The sequence below is a fragment of the Poecilia formosa genome, unplaced genomic scaffold, assembly GCF_000485575.1.
Source record: "Poecilia formosa unplaced genomic scaffold, Poecilia_formosa-5.1.2 Scaffold840, whole genome shotgun sequence".
Taxonomy (NCBI): domain Eukaryota; kingdom Metazoa; phylum Chordata; class Actinopteri; order Cyprinodontiformes; family Poeciliidae; genus Poecilia; species Poecilia formosa.
Genome location: NW_006800779.1, coordinates 14,529 through 36,070, shown reverse-complemented (window position 1 = coordinate 36,070; position 21,542 = coordinate 14,529). Strand labels below are relative to the sequence as shown.

Sequence of the window (21,542 nt, the reverse complement as noted above, 5' to 3'; positions counted from 1 at the left end):
TCTCCTAAACGAAGCACAATTTTCAATAGTTCATTCTTCTAATGCCACTATTGTCTACTGTGGCTCTCCCATATAATCTGTGCTGTTCCACAGGAGTAATGTCAGGATTGTGACACTTCCCACCCCTGTTTGTGTGTGTGATAAACCTCTAATTCTGTGAGAATGAGGCCATTTAAATGCTGTTTTGTTTTCTTTGCCCCATCATCTCACCCCTTTGCATACTACCTCTGAATGTGCACACACACACATGCACGCATACACACACACACACACACTTTATTGAATATTCATGTCTCACCAGGCCTTTTGTTTTTCTGTCTATACAGCGAGGAAGAGGGTTTGCTAGCTCCTTCCGTGTGGACATACCAGAGACTGCATGACTTTGCACAATCTCTCCCTGACAACTGGCTATAAAAATGCATCAAGACTGAACGCATTTTGTCGTCCCCTGCTCTTCTCCTTTGTTACTCACTGAAATGGAAGCTTACATTTGCCTTCGACTGCACACAGGATGAGGAACAAAAGTTTAATATTTGCTCTCTTCTGGAGCTGCTTTCCCAGGTTTTGGAAGCTTCCAGAATCTTGGTATTTAGTGCCAGTCGGACATGGAGCAGGAGGAAGAAGAGAAGGAGGTGAAATGGGTGCAGGGACGCTACTAAATGTATAACCTTACTGGGTGGACTCATTTTCTCAGCCGGACTGAGAAATCTCCTAAAAAAAACAAAACACAACAAAAACCCATAAAAATCAGAGAAAACTTGCAGTGGTGTAGAGGAAAACTGGATTTTTATTCTTCAAGCTGTGTGCCTGTTTACAGCACTGATGTTGATGTGGAAAATCACACCAGATGAGGACTTCATATAAACAACGTAAGTGACAGCCAATGAGAGAAACAGCCCTTTAGGCGTGCTCACACAGTGACGCACCAAACTGTACAGGAAAATCGTTGTGCATTTCTAAATGCAATACCACTGTTTGAGATTTTTCTATTCTGTTGTGTGGTCAGGTGTCTCTGGTACAATCTACTTTTAACTTGGTAAGAAAAGATGTGTGCAGGATATTGGATTTTCTGTTATTTTTATGTCACTTCTTTTACATTTATTTGATATTTGATTTTGATTTTCCTATGGCTTACATATTTCTGATTCTGAGCCATCCGGTTCTTTCTATCATGTCTGAGAAGTGTTTATTGTACTCTTTTAAAAACTTTGAAGCTTAATATAAAACTATATAAATTGATCTATATCTACTTGTTCTGAAGGCGTGCTGTTTGTTACTGAGTTTTCCTTTTCAGAGGTGTGACTCTAGTTGAAGTGCCCATGTAAAAAGCTTAATTTCCGCTGGACACATAAGACACATTCCAGCCTTAGCAGATGGAAAACTTAGGTTCTCATTTTATATTTTTTCCCACTTTGAATAATGATAAAGATCATTTCTATAAATAAAGAGTTAATAATTTAGACTGAAAGTTGTGGTAATTTTGTGTCACAGTAAGCAACACTTTAAGGATGATCAGATGCAGCGTGTTGTTCACAATGCCGTTGAAATCTGGTATACATATTTGTTTCTCACACATTGCGAACACCAGTAAGCCAACAATAAATGGAACATAATGAAAATTTATGTCTTGTCTTTTTTTTTATAACCAAGTTTTAAAAAAGATGTTACTCTTTTTACACTTTGCTGCATAACAGATTCTTTTTTTCTGGTTTTCAAAATAGGTCACACACTCTTGTGTTAGAGGGGCTGCTGGTCTCCAGAGCTAGTCAGTTGTATTTTGTTTATCATTATGAGTCATATATTTGATTTTGTTGCACATTCTCATTGAATAATTGATTGATTTGTCTTGTTTCTTCAGTATTCACAGCTGCTAACTATTTGAATGGTGAACTGATCTGGATTTGATTCTTTGATTTATCTGGAAAGACGTGTTCTGGCAGTGAACAAATAAAACAATAATTTAAGTTTAATATTAAAATATTTGTTCTCCACACATAGCTGGATTAGCACATATAGCTAATCCTAATATTTTACATTCTCCATGTTACTCAGATGTCACGATGCATTCATGTCTTATTAAGATCAGTGCAGCCATATGAACAGAGCAGCAGGTTTTCTAAATGACAGCTTGTTGTTCTTCAACACAACCGATGCAGGACGAGACTTGTTTGGTTATTTGGGAGAGGCTCTGAATGTCATTAACCTTACAAACTTGACTGGTCGTAAAATAGACATAGCTTTGTTACTTCCCCAAACACCTGATAAGATGGTACCATAATGTTTAGGAAGTGAAATGAACCAGTCAAGAGAAAAGTGTTTATCACTGTGTGTCCTCTGCTGTAGTGACCTGACACACATTCTGTAATCCGCGCTTTTCTCTTTATGTCGATGAGATTTTATCTCTCTGAAGTCGATGTTTCAGTTATAATCCTAAATAGATTATAGCTTTTACAAACTGTTTCACCAAAACTGAGGCAGAAATCAGAAATACACACACACACACACACACCCTTGTACTTCTGAGAACTTTTATTGACTTCCATTCTTTTTAGTGACTGTATTTATGCCTAACCCAGACAGTTTCCCTAAACTACATCACTAGTATGTTCCTAGCCTAAACTTAACCTAAACTTAGTTCACACCACAGTCCTAAACATAAACCCTAGCAGCTAAGCAACACTTCTTCTTGTGGGACCTGGGCTTTGGGGCTCTCAGTCGGTCCCCACAATGTAGCATGTGTTAGGAAAATGGTCCTTACACTGCATCAAATAAAAGGCACACACACACACACTAATCCTCTCTTCTGGTACATGGTAGAAAATCTTTAATCATTTTTAAGCTATTTTAACTGCAAAACTAAAAGAGATTTTTAATGTAAAGGTTACATTTAACAGGCAGGAATGCTAAATACCAACAAGATCATTTCTTAGTCTTCATAATTTTTTCAGTGTGGATTTAGAATGAAAGTCAGAATTTAAATAAAAGTCTACAAATAACATGAGGTGGTGGTGCAAATAGGAGCTCTGGTTCTTTTGTTGCTGTGTAATGAGGGCAGAGCTATCAAAGCTGCACCATTTAGATTGAGGACAAATGTTACACCAAGAGCAAGTGTAGTTTAATCATATCTATTTTCCGTTAAATTGAACTTATTGTGTTTGACCTCCATTCAATACTAATCTCACACAAACCAAAAACTTTCATTTCCATGTGCATTTATGCACCCAAGCTCCTAATGGGAAAAACCATTAGAGTATAATGAAAGATAAATTAAAAAGGAAAAAAGACACTTGTAATTCCCCCAGTGAGTATGTTGGGAAAGAGGCAGATGCTGATATAAAGAATGTCTTTGCTCTTTCTATTTTCAGTGAGTTGCAGATTGAGGAATGAGGAAGTAATTGTGATAGCAACTTTCAAAGTCATTCACTTTCCAAAGGCAGAAAGGATTATAACAGCAGGCTAAACTTTTTCATGCTAATCCACTCTTTTTTTTTTTTACAGATGCCAGTGAAGTGGTCAGTAAACGATGTGCTTTGTAAAACGAGAAGTTTATAATGTTTTATACGAAGGCTTACCTGCCAAGTTTTGGACTTGAGAATACGAGAGATAGTTATCTGCTGCTGCTGCCGTCAGAGCGGGGAAGGAGGAGGCTGGGGTCGTAGGTGTGAAGAAAACTAAGAGACTTTTTTCTTCTGGTAAATCCTGCCATTTTGGAAGTTTTCAGAGGATTCCTTCCTAAACTTATCTATGCAAATTGTGACTTTCTTTCACAATATTCCAGGAACATTGCAAGCAAAATAAAGTCATCCATGTCTGTTCTCCATAGACACATGCAGCCGATAACAAAACGTTTTCTTTTTCCAGCAGCACCGGGACGCCTGCAGGATACTATTGGAGGGTACGCACAATATTATCACTGCACCTGACCCACAAGAGCACAACCACATCTCTAACATGTCATCATGTATGTGTCGCACAAAACAGAACAAACCTAAACCACACAAACACAGGAAATATGGACGTATTTTGCATGGGCAGTTTTTACAAAATCTACTAACTAATAATGAGAGGAAAACAAAGTCCACAATGTGATCCATGAGAGGAGGGGGATGGAGATTCCCACGTTCAGGTGGTGTGTCAGACTTCCACAGGAGGAGGAGGTGAAGCAATAACAACTTCTACTCTTTTTGGCAAAGTTTCAACTAGATTTAACTGTTGAACTTCCTTGCAGTCTCAGCACGATGCAGGAAGAGAGCGATAGATCCCACAAGAACTGTGCAGAAGGTAAAAAGCTCAGGCGAGGTTCACTCAGCGACACTTAGGACACAGGAGTGAAGCATTTTTAACTAGCTTCACTGCATAGCGGCGTTTAGTTTACAGAAAGAGCACCAAGCTGTCAAATAAACAAAAATTAAGCTGACCGATAAGGTTTAGGTTAGATTTGAATAAAGCTCCACCTGGGTTGGCAGGTGAGTGACCAGAATTGGTTTGGGGTTGATAGGTAACAAATTGTTTCTGAATCAATTTAGAGGTTTTTGAAGCAGGGTGTTTAGCAGTCACCAGCAGAACATTTACTTATTCCCAAAAGCAATTGAGTGCTTTTATTTTTGCTCTCAAGCTGTTTTTAGCATAGAAAAAATAAAGAGTAAACTCTGCATTGGCTACTTGGGTGCAGGAAATACAGCGGCCATCTTGGAACGGTCAACCCTCCATCCCAAAACAGCAGAAGAAGTCTCAGCACTGCAGGATATTTTTATTCAAATCGACAGACTATTGACGTGAAGGGATAACTTTTCACAAGTAAGATGGACAAATTATTATTTATATTTTGATTAGAATATTTATGCCCACCAGCGAATGCCAACTAATACTTGGTGTAATACTGGGGTTCATATATATTATAATTATATATATATTAAATAACATTCACCAGTTAACACAGGTGGAAAAGACTTATTTACATGTGGTCCATCCATCTTCTGTACACCCTCGTCCCTTAATGGGTCAGGAGGGCTGCTGGTGCCTCTCCAGCCAATGTTCTGGGTGAGGGGCGGGGTCACCTAGACAGGTCGCCAGTCTGTCACAGGACACACAACCATGCACACACACACTTTCACCTAGGGAGAAACCAATTAACCTGACAGTCATGTTTTTGGACTGTGGGAGGAGGCTGGGGTACCAGAGAGCCCACCATGCACAGGGAGAACATGCAAACTCCATGCAGAAAGACCAGGGCTGGGAATTGAACTCAGAACCTTCTTGCTGCAAGGCAGCAGCTCCACCAACTGCACCACTGTGCAGCCCACTATATAGATATATTATGCAAATATACATGTGTATACAAATATGCACAAAACATTTGTATTGTTTTGTGTTATACATATTTTTAAAAATATACAATTACTAAATAAATGTAAAAAAAAATGAGTGGTTGTGTGGTTTGTAAAATGCTCATCACACATCAAATCGGAATATTCTATTCCGATTTTATTCTGTTTTCCCCACTAAGAATAGTTAAGTATGCTGAACCATGTATCAATTCAATTAAAAAAATACCTAAAAAAATAAATTTCCTTGTACAAGTAAAGGCCATTTACCATTTTGTCCTGCAGATCAGGGTAGAACTTTTTCTCCATCCAAGTCCAGCCCTCAGTCAGAAAACTCTTCTCTAAACCAGATCTCAACTTCCTGATTTCTTCCTGCTTCCACAAAGATTCTTTGTTCCTGTTTCAATCCTCGTCTTGACACCATCTTTTGGCCGCCAGTGAAACATCTTCTTCTTGTTGTGGAATAATTCAAATTTCTTTGGTTCCTGTTTGATGAAAACAGCTTCAGAAATCCTTGGCGACAGTTCGATTCAGTGACATTTCCTCTGAGAAGGAAAGAAGAAAATAGGTCACCTAGCTTCAGGAAACTTTAGCTGTGATGCTCATAGGCTCAATACACACAGTCTTTTATCAGCTGTAAGTTAATCATTTTTGCAGCAGAGAATGCTGTCTGGCATATGTAGCCTTTGTGCTGCAGGCGCTGCAACCCTGCAGGCCATCTGTGATGCATGAACAGCAGAACGTCCCAGACTGAAGAGCCAGAGGTAAATTTAGAGAAAGGAGCCAAATTCTCTTCTCTCTGTAACTGAGTTACAGTCTGTTTTTTCCAGACTGAAGAACATCCAGTGGATGGATTTTAGTTGGGAAGAAACACTGAAGGACCCTCAATGCTGCTACTGTTAAATGCATCAGCAGGTTCTGTCTGTGAAATGTAACTGGCCACGACAAAACCATGAAAAAGTCGAGGGCGTTCTGAGTTTATAATTTGTGAAAGTGTAGATTGTAATGCATGGAAATTAAAAAATAAGTTCTTCACTACAACACTTGTAGTCATCATTTTAGGGTTATTTGTAATTTAGAGGCACAATAAAAGAAAAGTAGGCAAGAGTTGCTTTTGTCAGAAACAAAAATACTCTTCTGCATCATTAAATCTAAAAATTCTGTTTATTTATGTCAAACATGATCGCAGTATAAAATAACACACATGAACAAGGAATGCAAAAGACACATTTTTTGTACCATAATAATCTTAACATACTTGAAAAGGTGTAGGAAGAAGTAAGAAACTTATAAACTCATACAATCAAATAAAAAAAAATAAAATATAAACATAGGTTAATTAATTCATATGGCTTTACATATGTCTAAATATATACATCCATACATCCATACCCACACACACTTAAATGCATTAGCCTCATTTTACATGTACGCATCAGTGCTAACTCTCACTTATATTTCTCAGGTATCAGTATATTTGATGCCTTTAACATAATTTGAGCAATTTTAAATTCCACCAGATCTTCAAATTTAATCCATCCAAAAACAAATAATTTTTAACTCAATAAAAATAATATCTGTTGACGTGTGAGCAGAGCATTATATAATAAAACGAACATTTTTCACAAACTGAGACTTGTTCGAAGCATAGAGCCGATGAACTTGGACAGGTATAACTTGGCTTCCTCCTATCATAGAAGTAATCCTGATGTTGTTTTCTTGTTTTCTTTTGAGCGACCTGGTTTTAAGCCACTTATCCATTATTACTTTTAACCACAATCCTTTGGTAAGCTAACTGTCCAAAAAGACCAGTCGCTTACATGCTTATATGGACCATTAGGGGACGCCCGCGGTCCACAGTTTGAGAAAGACTGCCATAATCAATGCATATAAATTTGTTGGTATTGCTTAATGTCTGCTCTCCACTGTCTCTAAAACTGTGGATGTGTGTCCCTGTGTCTGGCAAGTTTTCTGTCAGGTTTAGCAGAAATATGAAACCAGTTGTTAACTATTAAACATCTCTGCCAGTAGCATTTCACTAGAGATTGCAGATGGTTTGAATAAAGTAGTGCATCTTTGTAGCTGTCCTTTATTTAGTTTTCTTATTAAAAGTTAATGAAGCAGCCTACATTCTAAAGTCATGTCAGATGCCATATGAAAAAGGCATACAGTGTAGTTATGGTGCCTCCAAAAACAAGAAATTCTCAAACTATCTTTGTGTAAAATCAGAGACAAAACTACAGTAAAAACCAGAAGTTTACATACATCGACTAAAAAGACAAATACAATTATTTTATCACTGTCTGTAATTAAATCACATATAATTTACATGTAACTTGATCTCTTGTGCTGGGTGAATTAGAATAACAAGAATATTTCTATTTATCATAAAAATGAGGGAGAGAATGTCAGAAAGTCATTTCTGCCTGTTGCCCAAGTCTGTGCTAATTGAGTCAATTTTTCCTGCACTCATTTATAGGTTATTTATTAATTAATATAATGCATGTGATTGCTTGTTACTTATTTATTTATTTATTTATTTGTTTATATCTAGTCATTTTGAACCATCACTCTTAGTATATATATTTTACAAACTTTGTATTTATTACCGAAGATGGAGTAGCTTTCAACAAATAAGCAATTTCCCCTTGGGGATCAATAAAGTATATTCTATTCTGTACTAAATGTATTTATTAATGTCTTGTCTTGAAAATCATTTTCTCAGTATTTGGTTGAATTGCCTTTGAAATATTTGACTTAACTCAATATTCTGGGTTTCCTTCCACAAGCTTCTCACAAGAGTTTGCTGGATTTCTGGTCCATTCCTCTTATCTACCCCCAAATTCTCTATAGGATTGAAATCGGGACTTTGTGAAGGCCACAACAAATGGTAAGTGGCTTTGTACTTTCATAGCGCCTGAACAAAGTCCAGAGGACCCCAAGGCACTTTACACGACATTCATTCACATGCTGATGGTGGCATGTTACTGGATAGTAGCCACAGCTACCCTGGGGCAGTTTGACAATAGCAAGGCTGTCATACACCGGCAGCACCGTGCCCTCTGACCCCCACAAGCAGGCAAGGTGGGTGAAGTATCTTGTTGGACAAGGTTGCTGCAACCTTTGGGTTGCAGCAACAGAGGCAGGTGGAGCAGGGATCGAACCAGCAGTCCACCGATTGCAATGCAAACTCCTACCACCGTCTCCACCATCACCCAAACACAATATTGACTTTGTTGTCCATAAGTCACTTTGTAACAACTTTGAATGTGTTTTGAGGGCTATTGTCCATTTGGAAGATCCATTTGCTACTGAGATTTTACTCACTGGTTGATGTCTTTGATTTGTTTGATCTTTCTCCCCATTGTTCTTTCTGTGCGGTGTTATGTTTTTGGTTTGTTTTGCTGGTTGGGGCTGGAGTACACTTGCTTTACTAGATGGTTTTGTGTAGATGTAATGTTTTTTGTTATTGTTGAAGCGTTTCACTACTTTCGTCAAAATTCTTGACATGTCCTCAAAATAAAGATCTTTGTCCCTGTGTGCAATCTGGCTTTTTCATGTTTCATGTAGAATCATGAATGGCGTCCTGTCAGCCTATGTCAATTCAAGACATGTTTTACTGTGGATAGTAACATTCTTAGCAGCCAGCATCTTCAATAAAAAAATTTTTTATGGTGAAACACGCTATACACGACGTTTAACTGAAGTCCTAAAAGGGGTGTGGGTTTTAATGTTTTTATCTTTTTTAATCTTTTTCAAAATGTCTTTCTCTTTCTCACTGTTTCGGTGTTTTTAATGTTTTTATCTTTTCTTTTTATCTATTTATTAATTTGTTTTTATTTCTTTTTCTCACTGTTTACGTTTTAATGATATACATGATAACAACAGAAACGTAAGTGAATTTTAAAAGCCGAGAGGTTGGAGTCCTTGTCAAAAAGTCCAAAGGGTTGGAGTCCCAGTTGACGGCGTCTCAACTAAAGTTCTACAGCTTTTTATTTCTCTTTCTCACTGTTTGTTACATGCTGTTTTTATTTTATTTATGTAAAGCACTTTGAAATGCCTTGCTGCTGAAATGTGCTATACAAATAAAATTTGATTGATGATTGATATGTTTCAATGGGATCGATTTTCTTGTAGAAAATATGCTCTATTACAATGGCTTTGCAATGAAACATTTCCAACTGGACAACACAGGCCTGTTCAGAAACATTTGACCTTACCTGACCACTGATCTCACCTATATGTTTCAATTGTTTACCATAAGCTCAGGAGGGTCTTTATCAAGCATCGAGCCACTTCACTTTCACCTTATTGGCCCTATGATTGTGCCGTCCATCTGGTCCCTGGTACTTGTTCTCCCAGGGGTTGTCTGTTCCCTCTTTCTGGCCCAGAGCCTCTGGCCCAGAGGACAAGGCCCCGAGGGATTATATAAGTGATGCACTCAAGGCAGGTACCATCCACCATTCTTCCTCCCCAGTGGGAGCAGGCTTCTTCTTTGTGGGCAAAAAAAATGGTTCCTTAAGACCCTGTATTAACTACTGAGGGCTGAATGGCATCACAGGCAAAAATTGTTACCCACTTCCCCTAATCAACACTGCCTTTGACCTGATTCAAGCATCCACAGTTTTTACCAAGCTTGATCTTAAAAATGCCTACCATCCGTATCAAGGAGGGGGATGAGTGGAAGATGGCCTTTAACACTCCAACAGGTCATTACGAATACCTCGTAAAGCCTTTTGGCCTGACCGATGTTCCAGGCACTCGTCAGTGACGTCCTCAGGGACATGGTTAGATGTTTTGCTTGTGTTTACCTGGATGACATTTTGATTTTCTCTAAGGATCTCACAGCCCATCAAGCTCATGTTTGTTCCGTCATTCTCCGTTTGCTGCAGAACAACCTGTTTATTTCTGCAGAGAAGTCTGAGTTTCACAAACCTTCTACTTCAGCCTTGGGTTTCATCATCTCTAACAAGATCTCCATGGACCTCAGCAAGACGGACGCTGTCAAGAACTGGCCCCTCCCACAAGACCATAGACAACTATAAAGATTTCTAGAATTTCCAAACTTTCATCTCTTATTCATCCAAAAAATCAGGTCTGTGACCTCTCCACTTCATGGCCTTCCCTCATCCAAGTGCCAGTTCATTTGGGGTAAGACTGCTGCTAAGTCCTTTGACATCTCCATCCAGCTGTACTTTGAGAGCCTAGTCATGACCCACATCACTCCATCGACATCAGTACGCCCCCTCAGCACTGGCTCACAGCAGGGCTGCGTGTTGAGCCCCCTCCTGTTCACTCTGCTGACATATGACTGCTTGGCAAGGTACCCCAGCTGTCATATAGTGAAGCTCGCGGACGACACAGCAGTAGTGTGACACATCAGGAACAATGATGAGTCCAAATACAGAAGAGGTGGAATATTTAATAATTTAGCTAACATTATCTGCATCCAACAGCATTACTCAACTCACTCAGTTAGCTTTGGGGGAAAAACTTTGGGGGAGCCACCGGTGTGGGAGCCAAAACAAAAGTTGGGGGATGTCAGGGCAGGACCAGCTGAGGGTTGACCTGCACCTATCACCAGGGTTGAGCAGAAATGGTGTATTTTGGAGCAGCATCTGCAAAATACCAAACAGCTATGCACATGTCACCAACACTGTATCCTGACAGGTCACTGTCAGGATACAGTGTTGGTGAAAAGGTCACCAGACCTTTGCCAGAAAATAAAACTAACACTAACAAATAATAACTAGACATAAAGGACACAATAAAGGACTGAACTAAAGTAAAACAGAACAAGATTGATCTAATCAAAGAATTATACTAAGGCAAACAAAGAACAGAAATCCAAACTAAAATCACAAACACACACCAAAAGACCCAAGACGTGACACTGTGTGCATTAACTGATACTAACTGTGGGTAAAGAGCCGTCTCCGGGCAGTGGACTCGGACAGAGGGAGGCAACAGGGCACTGCTTTTAAAAAACATGACTTTTACTCCGATACTCCAATGCTGCATGTACTGTATGAAGATCATCATAGTACTTACAAGGTTTGACTGGAGATATTGTTTTGTGTGCCACCTATGAAGGAGACAAATGCTTCCCAAGTGCCAAGATGGGGCCTGATCTGAGTGCGAACAGGTGGAGGAGGCAGACGCAGTGACAGTGTGGAGGTGGGTTGGACTGGACCCTGCCTCTGCAGCGTGTATGCCTTACAAAGAGCTTTGTTGGTGTTCTGCCTGACCTTTGCTTCCTTCAGGTAGGTGATAAAAGCCTGGGCCTCCTTGCTTGGATCCTCATACTTCATGGGGCTGCCTTTAAAGTCACCAAACTCCACCATCAGACATCTGGAGTCACCGGTCCTCTGGGCCTCCAGGAGCATGGCCTACTTCTTCTGGAACACATCCACAGCTTCCTCCACCTCCCTGATCTAGGAGATGTACCTGAGGAACAGGGGTTTGCTGGTCAACAGCGGGTTGTCTTTCTACTCTCCCCTCATGATCCTGCTGACCAGATACACTGCATAGCCCAGCAAGTTCTCCATTAGACACCGGAACCTCTGGTCCTGGCATTTCCCAAACTGGATCTTGCAGTGGGGCAGAACCAAGAACTGGTCAGCAGCATCCTCTCCGTTCTGCTTAACAAATGCTGTGGCCTTGGCCAGAACCTCCTCCTTACGCCAGGCCCTCCCTGCCACAGCACTCTCAATACTTACCTACTGACCTCCTCAGTTGGCCCCATGAGGAGTCGACTCTGAGGGGTTTTACGAAACAAGGCATGCAGATACATAATGTGATAGGGAGAAAGCATAAACATAATGTTACACATAAATATTGTATAAATTAATAAGACAATCATTACACTGGATTTCTGTTACTTTTATTCACTAGCATTCAAAGAACTTACAAATGAGCAACATTCACTATTCACTGCTGCGCTGAAGCAATGCCACGTAACAGCATTCATTGTCAAATATTGTAAAATCTTATAATTTTTTGCTCTGTTATGCTGCCCACACTGTCTTGACAGCAGAACACACTCAAAACAACGCATTGTTATAGACATAAAATCCACTGTTTTCTACAGTAAAAAAAATACAACAAATTTATTAATCACAAAAAATAACACATATAGGTGCCATCTTGTTACAATACTAAGTGTAATTTATATTTTTTCTTCGTTCATGTTAGCAGGGGGTAAACAAAATCAACAAAATAAATCTGGAATCTGACACACATTTAGCTGTTAAAAAGGAAAATATATGTAAACTCACCGATTGCCAAAGGACTCCAGAAAGTTATTGTTGAAACAGTGCTAACTCTTTGTCGTTAACAGAGTTTAGAAAGGATCCGGAAGGTGGAACATGATTGGTCACCTGCTCCGGATGTGATTGGCCCACTGGGACATTGGAGTGGGCCAGTGTCCAAATCTTTAGTCTAAGATTTACTTTGTTTTACAGTAAAGGATTTACTTCAGTCTAAGATTAGTATGCTTTAAGCGAAAGTGAGAGTTAGCAGGATTGATAACAGGATCCAAATAACTTAGATTTGATCATTACTTGAGAGCTAAAGAGTTTGTATGGCAACTTCCACATGATCATTTTAACAAGCCAAAAGAATGAGGAGTATAAAAATGCGGAAATGTTTTTTTTTTAAATATTGTTTTATTAAAAAGCTCAACATCAGAATGCGTCTTTGACCTGTGTCAGCCCTAACAAGATGTGCTTGGTAAAATGTCCTGCATCCTGAACCAGAGGGAGCCCCGATCAAGAACAGAGAGAATCTGAAATGCCAGGTTTGTGCAGCGGCTCGTGTCAATCATTTTTTGATGGACTTGGATTTCAAATGAATAAAAGGACCAACACCAACTTTGAAATGTATTTTGGACCGAAAGATTTAGGGTGACATACACGATCGAGCAGTAAGTTCAATACCTGTAAAGTCATGAGGGGTATCATGTTTTACTATCTATTTTGAGCAGTAAGTGTAGACCAGCACTATTATTCATTCTCCTTTAAAAGTCTGACAAAATCAGCAAGCAGCTTCTTTTGTTGTCTTTGGGTGGACTAAGGTGGTCCAGTCTCTGTAGAGGCCGGGTTCTGCTTCCACCACCAGACTCAGGTCTTTCACCAATCAGTTTCTTTCTGAAGAATTCAAAATATCAAGAAGCAAAGGTGTAACTCTTGATTTTGGAAACTGGGGTGTTCAGCTGTTTTTCTCTGCTACAAAGTGAGTTTTTATCTTTTGAATGAATACAAAACATTGACTGTGTTCAATTAAACGGCTTCCTTTTCCGGGGATATAAGACTAGAAATTATGTGGCCGTTTTTAATAATAAATGGAATATTTATGTAGTGTCATCATACTTTCACATCATTGTACACAAACTTTATTCTTTCAAAACTATTATTATTCAATGTTAGCCACTCCATTAAAAACCCTTTTGGTCGTTCAGTAATACCAGTGTCAGCCAAATCCCATCAGATTCTTATTATCAACTACTTTTGCATATGTAAATTTTATGAGTGCAAACTACTAACCACAAGGCCCCTCACAAAGCTTAGATTGATTTGCTTCAGAGGAGACTATTATGGAAAGAACAATTGACATGTCAGTTCCTGAGGAGCGCTTCATCCATCACTGTCCAATGGCCTTATTAGTTCTTCACTACAAAGGAATTCCTAATTCACCCCTGAGGTTATGAAGCTGCTGCTAACACCTCTCTTTTATGGAAATTCCTATCAATGCACTCTTTATTCATTTCTCACATTCATGCTGGAGATAAACGCAGTGAATCCACATAAATTGATGCAAACACAGAAACATACCTGATTAGAACAACTTTCACAACATCTCCAATAATTGTGCAAACTGATGGAAACATTTAATCAACAGCTTGCCCAGCTGCTCATTACTTGTACATTGTAGAACGAAAAAGAATACTAAACACTTTGTGTGTGAGAGAGCTTTTCCACTTTTTCTCACAAACATTCATGAAAATAAATGGTGGCTGATGGACAGCTATTAAAGCTCAGCTCCTCTCTGCAAAATGCAACTGTTAAATCAAGGTGTGACCAATAATTAGCATCACAGGTGTGTCTACAATCTTGTAATCAGTCAGTGGGCCTACAGATGGAGCTACAGGTAGTTTCTGTGCTGTTTGTTGACATGATGTGTGCCACACTCAACATGGACCAGAGGAAGCAAAGGAAAGAGTTGTCTCAGAAGAGTAGAAAGAAAACTATGGACAAGCAAGTTAAAGGTAAAGGTTAATAAGTCCATCTCCAAGCAGCTTGATGTTCCTCTGACTACATTTGCACATTTTATTCAGAAATTTAAGATCCAGGGGACTGTAGCCAACCTCCCTGGACGTGGCTGCAGGAGGAAAATTGATGACAAAACATAAACAGATAAGGTCATGGGTCCTTGCAACAGGATGATAACCTAAAACACACAGCTAAAATCAATAAGAGGAAAACATTGGACTATTCTGAAGTGGCCTTCAGTGAGCCCTGACCTGAATCCTATTCAGCATCTTTGGAAGGAGCTGAAGCATGCCGTCTGGAAATGACTTCAAACCTGAGACAACTGAAGCAGTTTGTTCATGAGGAGTGGGCAAATACCTGCAGAGAGGTGCTGAAGTCTCATGGACAGTTTTAGGAATCATTTGATTGCAGTGATTGCCTCAAAAGGTTGTGCAACAAAATATTAAGTAATTATATTATTATATTATTAGTAAAAATATTATTAATCAAACTAATCCCAATAGCAGTTAGTACATGAAGAAATATTAATCCAAACCATTCCACTTCATAAATCGAATTTTGAGAAAATATGAAGTTGCCAAATTCTCTCTTTCCATCTGTTGTTTGCACCTATTTAGAAGGATAAACCAAATCTCATGTTTCTCCTTGGAGGTTCTTATTCCTTCTTGAGTCTTCATGTTAAAAGTGCAAGGAGTAAAGTACATATGGCATGAAACATAAAACCTTCAGTCATATGTTTATCACCGAATTTGTTAATGCATGAAATTATATCTTCAAGACATGTTGGACAGATTTCATAAATGTAATCAAAGAAGCCTAAGGAACAAATATTAACTATGTATGCATTGCTTGTAATTTGAATTAAGCTCAACATTTTAATGTAAAATTGTTTGATTGCTTTAAAATCCCACAAACCTTGCTGGTCCACCAGACTCACAAACATTAACCAAATGATAAAAACATAAAGGCGTTGACTCAGAAGGTGAAGAAAAGGCTGCCACTGATCGTTGTTGCCATGAAAGAAAAGAAGTTCAGGGTTATGATTTCAGCACATGGTCTTTCTGCATTGAGTTTGCATGTTCCCACATGCATGGATGAGTTCTACCTGACCTTGTGATTGATTAGCGACCTGGCCAGGATGTTCCCCTTGGACCTCTGGAAATAGGCATCCTGCTTCCTGTGATCATGCATCAGTTAGATGGTTAAGAAAACTCTCTTTCTCTGCCTACATGCTTCAACTTCCTACCTTCGCTTTGCAATCATAAGATGTTGTTTGGTACACACACATGACCTCGCTACCATGAAAACTGTGACATAAGCTGCAGGTGGGGGCTCACTAAAAGTAATCACTTCTAATACCTGAGCGATGTTTTTCTTTCTCTCACTTCGAGAATTTTTTATTACTGTATTAAACACACCAATAACCTATTTTCATTCAAAAGAAATAGCTTTTCAAAGATTCATAAATAGTTGTTTGAAATCTGTGTTGATCCTATCTGGCATCAGAACACAAGTGTGCATCACCTTTTGCAGCATGTTGCATCAGTGCACTTTAACACACACCAAAGCAGGCAGAGAGAAAAGTTGGGCATTGCTGCTTGTCACAAACATGTCGCATGGCCCTGGGAGTCCTTCATCCCTTGGGTTGGGGTTACCTAGACCTGATCGTCATCACACCTGATGCTTGTAACTGCTGGCACTCCCTCAGAGCCTGTTTTCCATTCTCAGACTGTAGTGTTTGACTCAGAGATGTCAGAGCCAGATGTAAATCTTGTAGGGACTCTTGAAACAAGATAATACTTTACTGAGACCAACTAAACAGAGATGAATGAATGCACTTACAGTAAAAAGAAAGCACACAATTTCTCTGGATAAACATTTTATTACCCCTGTGTTTAAAGGGGGCGTATTATACAAAATTCACATTTTGCAGGTTTTTGTACTTCCAAAAAGGTTTCTACTGATTCTAACAACAACCTAACGGCTTAAAAAAAACCAGCTAGACTTTGGAAAAAGTTCATGTTTTTTGGTGTATAGAAAACAAGCCATTTAAAAAAACCTGTGGAATGCAACGTTTGAAATCAACAGGCACTGCCCCTCACCTAGCAACCCCAGGAAAGTCAAGCCCATCACCTAACAACTCAAGCCCAGCTGGTTTTCCCGCTGACTGCACTGTACAATGCCCCCTAGAAAAGATGCTATCCAAAAACCACTTGCTTCTCTTGTTGGTTGTGCAGGAGGCTCTACTTCTGCTTTTCAAAGATGTACAATTGTATAATTGCATTTGTGTTTGCAGCCAATTTCATGTGTGGGTGTAAACATTGAGTTGGGTGGTGTGACCAGCAGCAACTTATTTGGATTTAAAGTGACAAGAGGCTCTAAAACAGCTCATTCTAAAAAAGAGCTCAAAATAGGCATAACTGAACAGACTAAAATCTCATATTGTAAGAATAATTTTGTGCAAAACATGTTACGAACATGTTTCCATAGTCGATAAACCTACATAGCAAATTTGGAAGTGTTCCATCAACTCCTACAGAGTTGAATTCAATATTTTGAAAGTGTCTATATTGGTCCACTCCGGATGGTGTAGAAATTACACTTTTAATTTAAATTATCATAATTTACAAAATCATGCAAAGTTGGCACTTTTAATGGACTTTCAATGCAACTTTTAGAGCAACTTTGCATTAAAAGTGTCATTATTTACCCAATGACATTTCATGACAACATTCATAAACATTCATAAAGACTTCTTCATGTTTATGACAGTGTCATGTCAGTCTTATTCACACCCCGTCAAATAAAGTGTTACTGAAACTTTAAGAGCTATTTTCTCAGAAATCCAGTTTTCTGAGTGGAAACATTCAAATGGCCATATTATCTTCATTTCTTTTATGATTTCCATGTGTTTGACATCAGTGGAAAGTGTAGAATCCACACCTTCAGTATCTGTAGAGAACTGAAATGCTTTTCAGGAAACTTGATTATTTTTTGGCTAGATGCATATTATTCAGAATCTTACCGTCCACAGGAATATCACCAACTTCCCTGACCACAGGAGGAAATTTGATGACAAACTACAGAATGATAATACAAATGGTAAGCAAAAATCCCCAAAGAAATTAAAGATTAACTCTAATGACAAGGTACATCAGTGTCAGACTGCACCATTTGTCATTGTTTAACACAAGGAGAACTTTATGAAAGACGAACAAGGAGGAAAGCAAAATGTAAAAAGCAAGACTGGAATTTGCCACAAAGCTATCTGAATGTCCTTTGGAGAGATGAGACAATTGGAGTTTTTTCCAACAAAAGAACACTGGCTTTACTGTGAAACATGGAAGAGGCAAAGCTATTCTCTGGAGGTACTTTGCTGCATGATTCAAGGCACCCTTTGCCAGATGCAGTCTGGCACCTGCAGGGCACGATAAGATCTCAAGACTATCAGAGAAACGTGCTACCTAGTGTAAGAAAGCTTGGTTTCTGTCGCTGGTCAGGGGTCTTCCAACAGGATAATCAGGCCTGTTTCATTAGTTTGTTTTTTAAACTGATTCTGTGAACCACAATTCAAAGCAATTTCAATGGTTTATTTCAAGTTATTTTTATTACTTTAGTCATTTTCAAGTTTTTTCAGTGAACATTGTGGGCTTTTTGGTCACTTCCAACAATTATATACAGATGTTGATTATCAGGAAATAATATTTTTTTATCTTATAAGGACTTTGAGTGAAATAGTCTTAGCTTTTTTAAGTTGATCTAAGCTAAAGAAACTGCCCGCCAGATGGGACATCTGAAGCCAGACTTCAAGGCCTGTACCAAGTGTTTGATGAAGCCCTGCTTCGATGCTTGTGTCCTCTTACAGAAAACCACGTGACTGACAACAAATGATGCCTTGCATTACTTGGGGCATGTGACTGCTTCATTTTGCGTCTTTGTTTTCAAAATAAAAGCATGATGAGCCGTGCTGCTTCATGGGTTTCTGTAGGTCATTTGATCTCATCAGATTATCTGATGAGAATATTTGTCTTCACCAGTGGTCAAAATAAAAGGAACATTGACCAACATATTTAATATGTATTGATGATTTTGATGATGGCACTCATCAAAATGTAATGTTTTTTACTGGTTTTCTCAAATGTTGATTATGGTATTTTTTATGACTATATTTTTGTGTTTTGATGAAGTGTGCTACACAATTAAACTCGGTAGATCGACCGAAATAGATCAGGAAAGCAGCAGCAGGAAAATCTCTGGTATCTGAGAATACTTTGAGATGACTGCTCACAATAAGATTCTTCTTAGATAAAAATAATGAACCCCTCCAACTCCCAAATTCTCACCTTCTGGAAATTTCCACAATTTTTTGTAGTTTGATCAGCAAAGATATATGAGTCTTGTACAGCAGAAACAGACTTAAAGATGCTGCAAGAGTAAAATACTGTGTGTAGATAAATACAAAAGATCAGAGCCAACTAGAAATTCAAGAAAAAGAACTTAGAAAAAGTTTAGTTTTTCAGGAAGCAAGTCAAAACACAAAGAATACCGTCAAGTACTTCACTCCCAAGACACTAAAACATCAAATATTTTTATTGTCAAATCCGTCTATGACCTAAAAGAAAACACAACACAACTAATGACAGTCAACCAGGATTAGTTTGGTGACAAATCATTTTAATGACTCAAAAATATGACAATTAAATAGGATTTAATTGACTCTCCTGTTACTAAACATGAGTTTGACAAAAACTTTGTGATAATAATTCATTGACTAATTTTTTGAAGTATGATCAATCTGAGTGACGAGGTTGTTATAGTTTCAGCAGCAGATGTCACTAATGAGGAATGAATGAACCACAGAGTAATGAACCTTTGGGCAAAGCAAAGGGCTGGGAAACGTCATTGCTTCATGAGGCTTCATTTGCCCATCACAACCTGAGACTCGGCAGCTTTAGATGTTTCTACACCAGCACAATGGAGTGAGAGTCTGGTATGAAGTGAACCGTCTCCCAGCACAAGCAGTAATTCTGTCCTGATATTCACATCATTGGTTCTGGTCACTGAGGTTTTCAAGCATTTGCTTGTGCAAAATTTCCATAGCCACATCATTTCAATAGAGTTGAGGTTCAGACGTTTGTCAATGTCAAAATCAGTGTCAGCCTATGAAGCCCAAAACTATGTTGAATGTGCAATAAATAATAATCCTAAAATACATTTGGCTGCAGAACAAACTGATCAATATGTTCTTTAGCCAAATGTATTTGTTACAGCAACAACCTTCAAATGCCACAGCTGAGTGCACAGCTCTATACATTGATGGTATGGGGCAAAAAGGACTCTGAAATTAATCGTACATGTCTGTTTTAAATGACAAATATCCCACAGTTAGAGACGATCATTTCCACCTCTTTTGAAAAAGTTGAAAGAAAAAAAACAAACAAAAACATTACATTTGAACATTTACAGGTGTAAAAAAAATCCTCCCCTCCACCTTCCTCTGGCAATTTTGGTGTAAAATGTCACATTGTGGATTCCTTTTACAACAACTGTACGTAACCTTGTTCTTCTGCTGGTTCAACTAACATGTGAGGAGTGCAAATTGTGAGCAGTCCTTTCAAATATAACATACTGGCCTGAGACTTCAGTTTTTCTATGATATTCTTGACCTTTCAGCTGAACACAGAAACCTTTTCTAACTGTAAAGCCTCTCTGCACAGTATAAGAGCTGGATGAAGTGAAAACATCACAGGACATTGAATCACAAAAAGTCCTTGCAGACTGTTCTGTTTTTTTAAATCACAAAGCCTGTAGACTGTGTTCAGTATGAAGGAGATCGTCTGTCATTATGAGCAATCAGCTATATATAATTGAATTTAATTATTGGAAAACTTTGTGGAAAAAATGCCCTTATATATATTACTGGAGCAATTCAGTTGAATTCAAATTCAAAAATACTTTATTGATCATAAAGGGAAATTAACTAAGTTTGTAATTCATGTTTATTCAGTATTATTCCAAGAGTTACTACAGATGGTGATGGCTGTGGGCAGGAAAACACAGAAATGTTGGTACTGCTCTGGAAAGTTCAGTCAAAAAAAATCACCAGTGAGGCCTGTGGATGCCTGGCTGGTCATGTTGAAGCAGCTTTTGGCCGACTTAGTGACACATATGAACCACCCACACAGAAGGTTTGGATCTAATGCAAGTGTGTGCATACTCTGTAGGACATGCTGTCTAAACCCATTGGTTCTGTCCTGCTTTGTGGGAGCTTAGCTCGACATATAACCTACCTAGCAGCTGGTGGTACATCTGTTGCACTTAGTTACATCACATTTTGTGTGTTTATGTCAGAAAAACAGCACTGAGCATTGCTTTTACAGTTTAAACAAGTGTCTAGCTTTCTGTGAAAATGTTTTGTTTGGAACATTTAGTCTAATCCACTGGACTGAACAGAACATGCACTAATAAAATACAAGTTTACATTTATAAGATTATCATTTATGCATTTAATAATACTCTGATCCACAGAGAAAAAACAAACTGCCAAACTATCATGTGTTTGTAAAGTGAAATGAAGAAACTTACTGAATAACCAAAAAGGAACACAAACCATCAATGAATGAATGAATGAATAAATAAATAAATAAATAAATAGATAAAGTAATTGGCTTCTTTATTCTTATGTATATTTATTCATTTGTATATACTCATTTATTATTTTACTTATCCCTGCATTTATTTCTGCCTGACCTTTTTTCATTTCCTTACTTTCCTTCATTTATTCCTTGTTCCATTTTCCTTATTCACATGCCCATTTTTATTTTCCATTTTCCTTATTCACAGCCCCTGGCCTCTTCAGGATGTTCAGGCTTCCTTTTGGTTATGCAGGTTCAGCTGTGAGAGCAACACCTTCCTGATTGGCTGCCTGAAGGCTGCAGGAGAGCAGCTA

General features: G+C 38.5%; 1 protein-coding gene across 4 annotated transcripts in view; it reads left to right on the top strand.

Moving 5' to 3' along the window:
- The window catches only part of pcdh10b (protocadherin 10b), a 49,463-nt gene extending 27,941 nt beyond the window's left edge, over positions 1–21,522 (top strand). For 3 of the 4 annotated variants that reach the window (XM_016666917.1, XM_016666915.1, XM_007543527.2), the window contains exon 5: positions 327–1,623. In XM_016666917.1, the coding sequence (XP_016522403.1) occupies positions 327–346 (20 nt within the window). In that variant the 3' untranslated portion in view covers positions 347–1,623. Of the gene's footprint in view, positions 1–326; positions 1,624–21,481 lie in introns of those variants that run through there. The other variant, XM_016666916.1, reaches the window with a different exon arrangement.
- Positions 21,523–21,542: the final 20 nt, after the last annotated feature.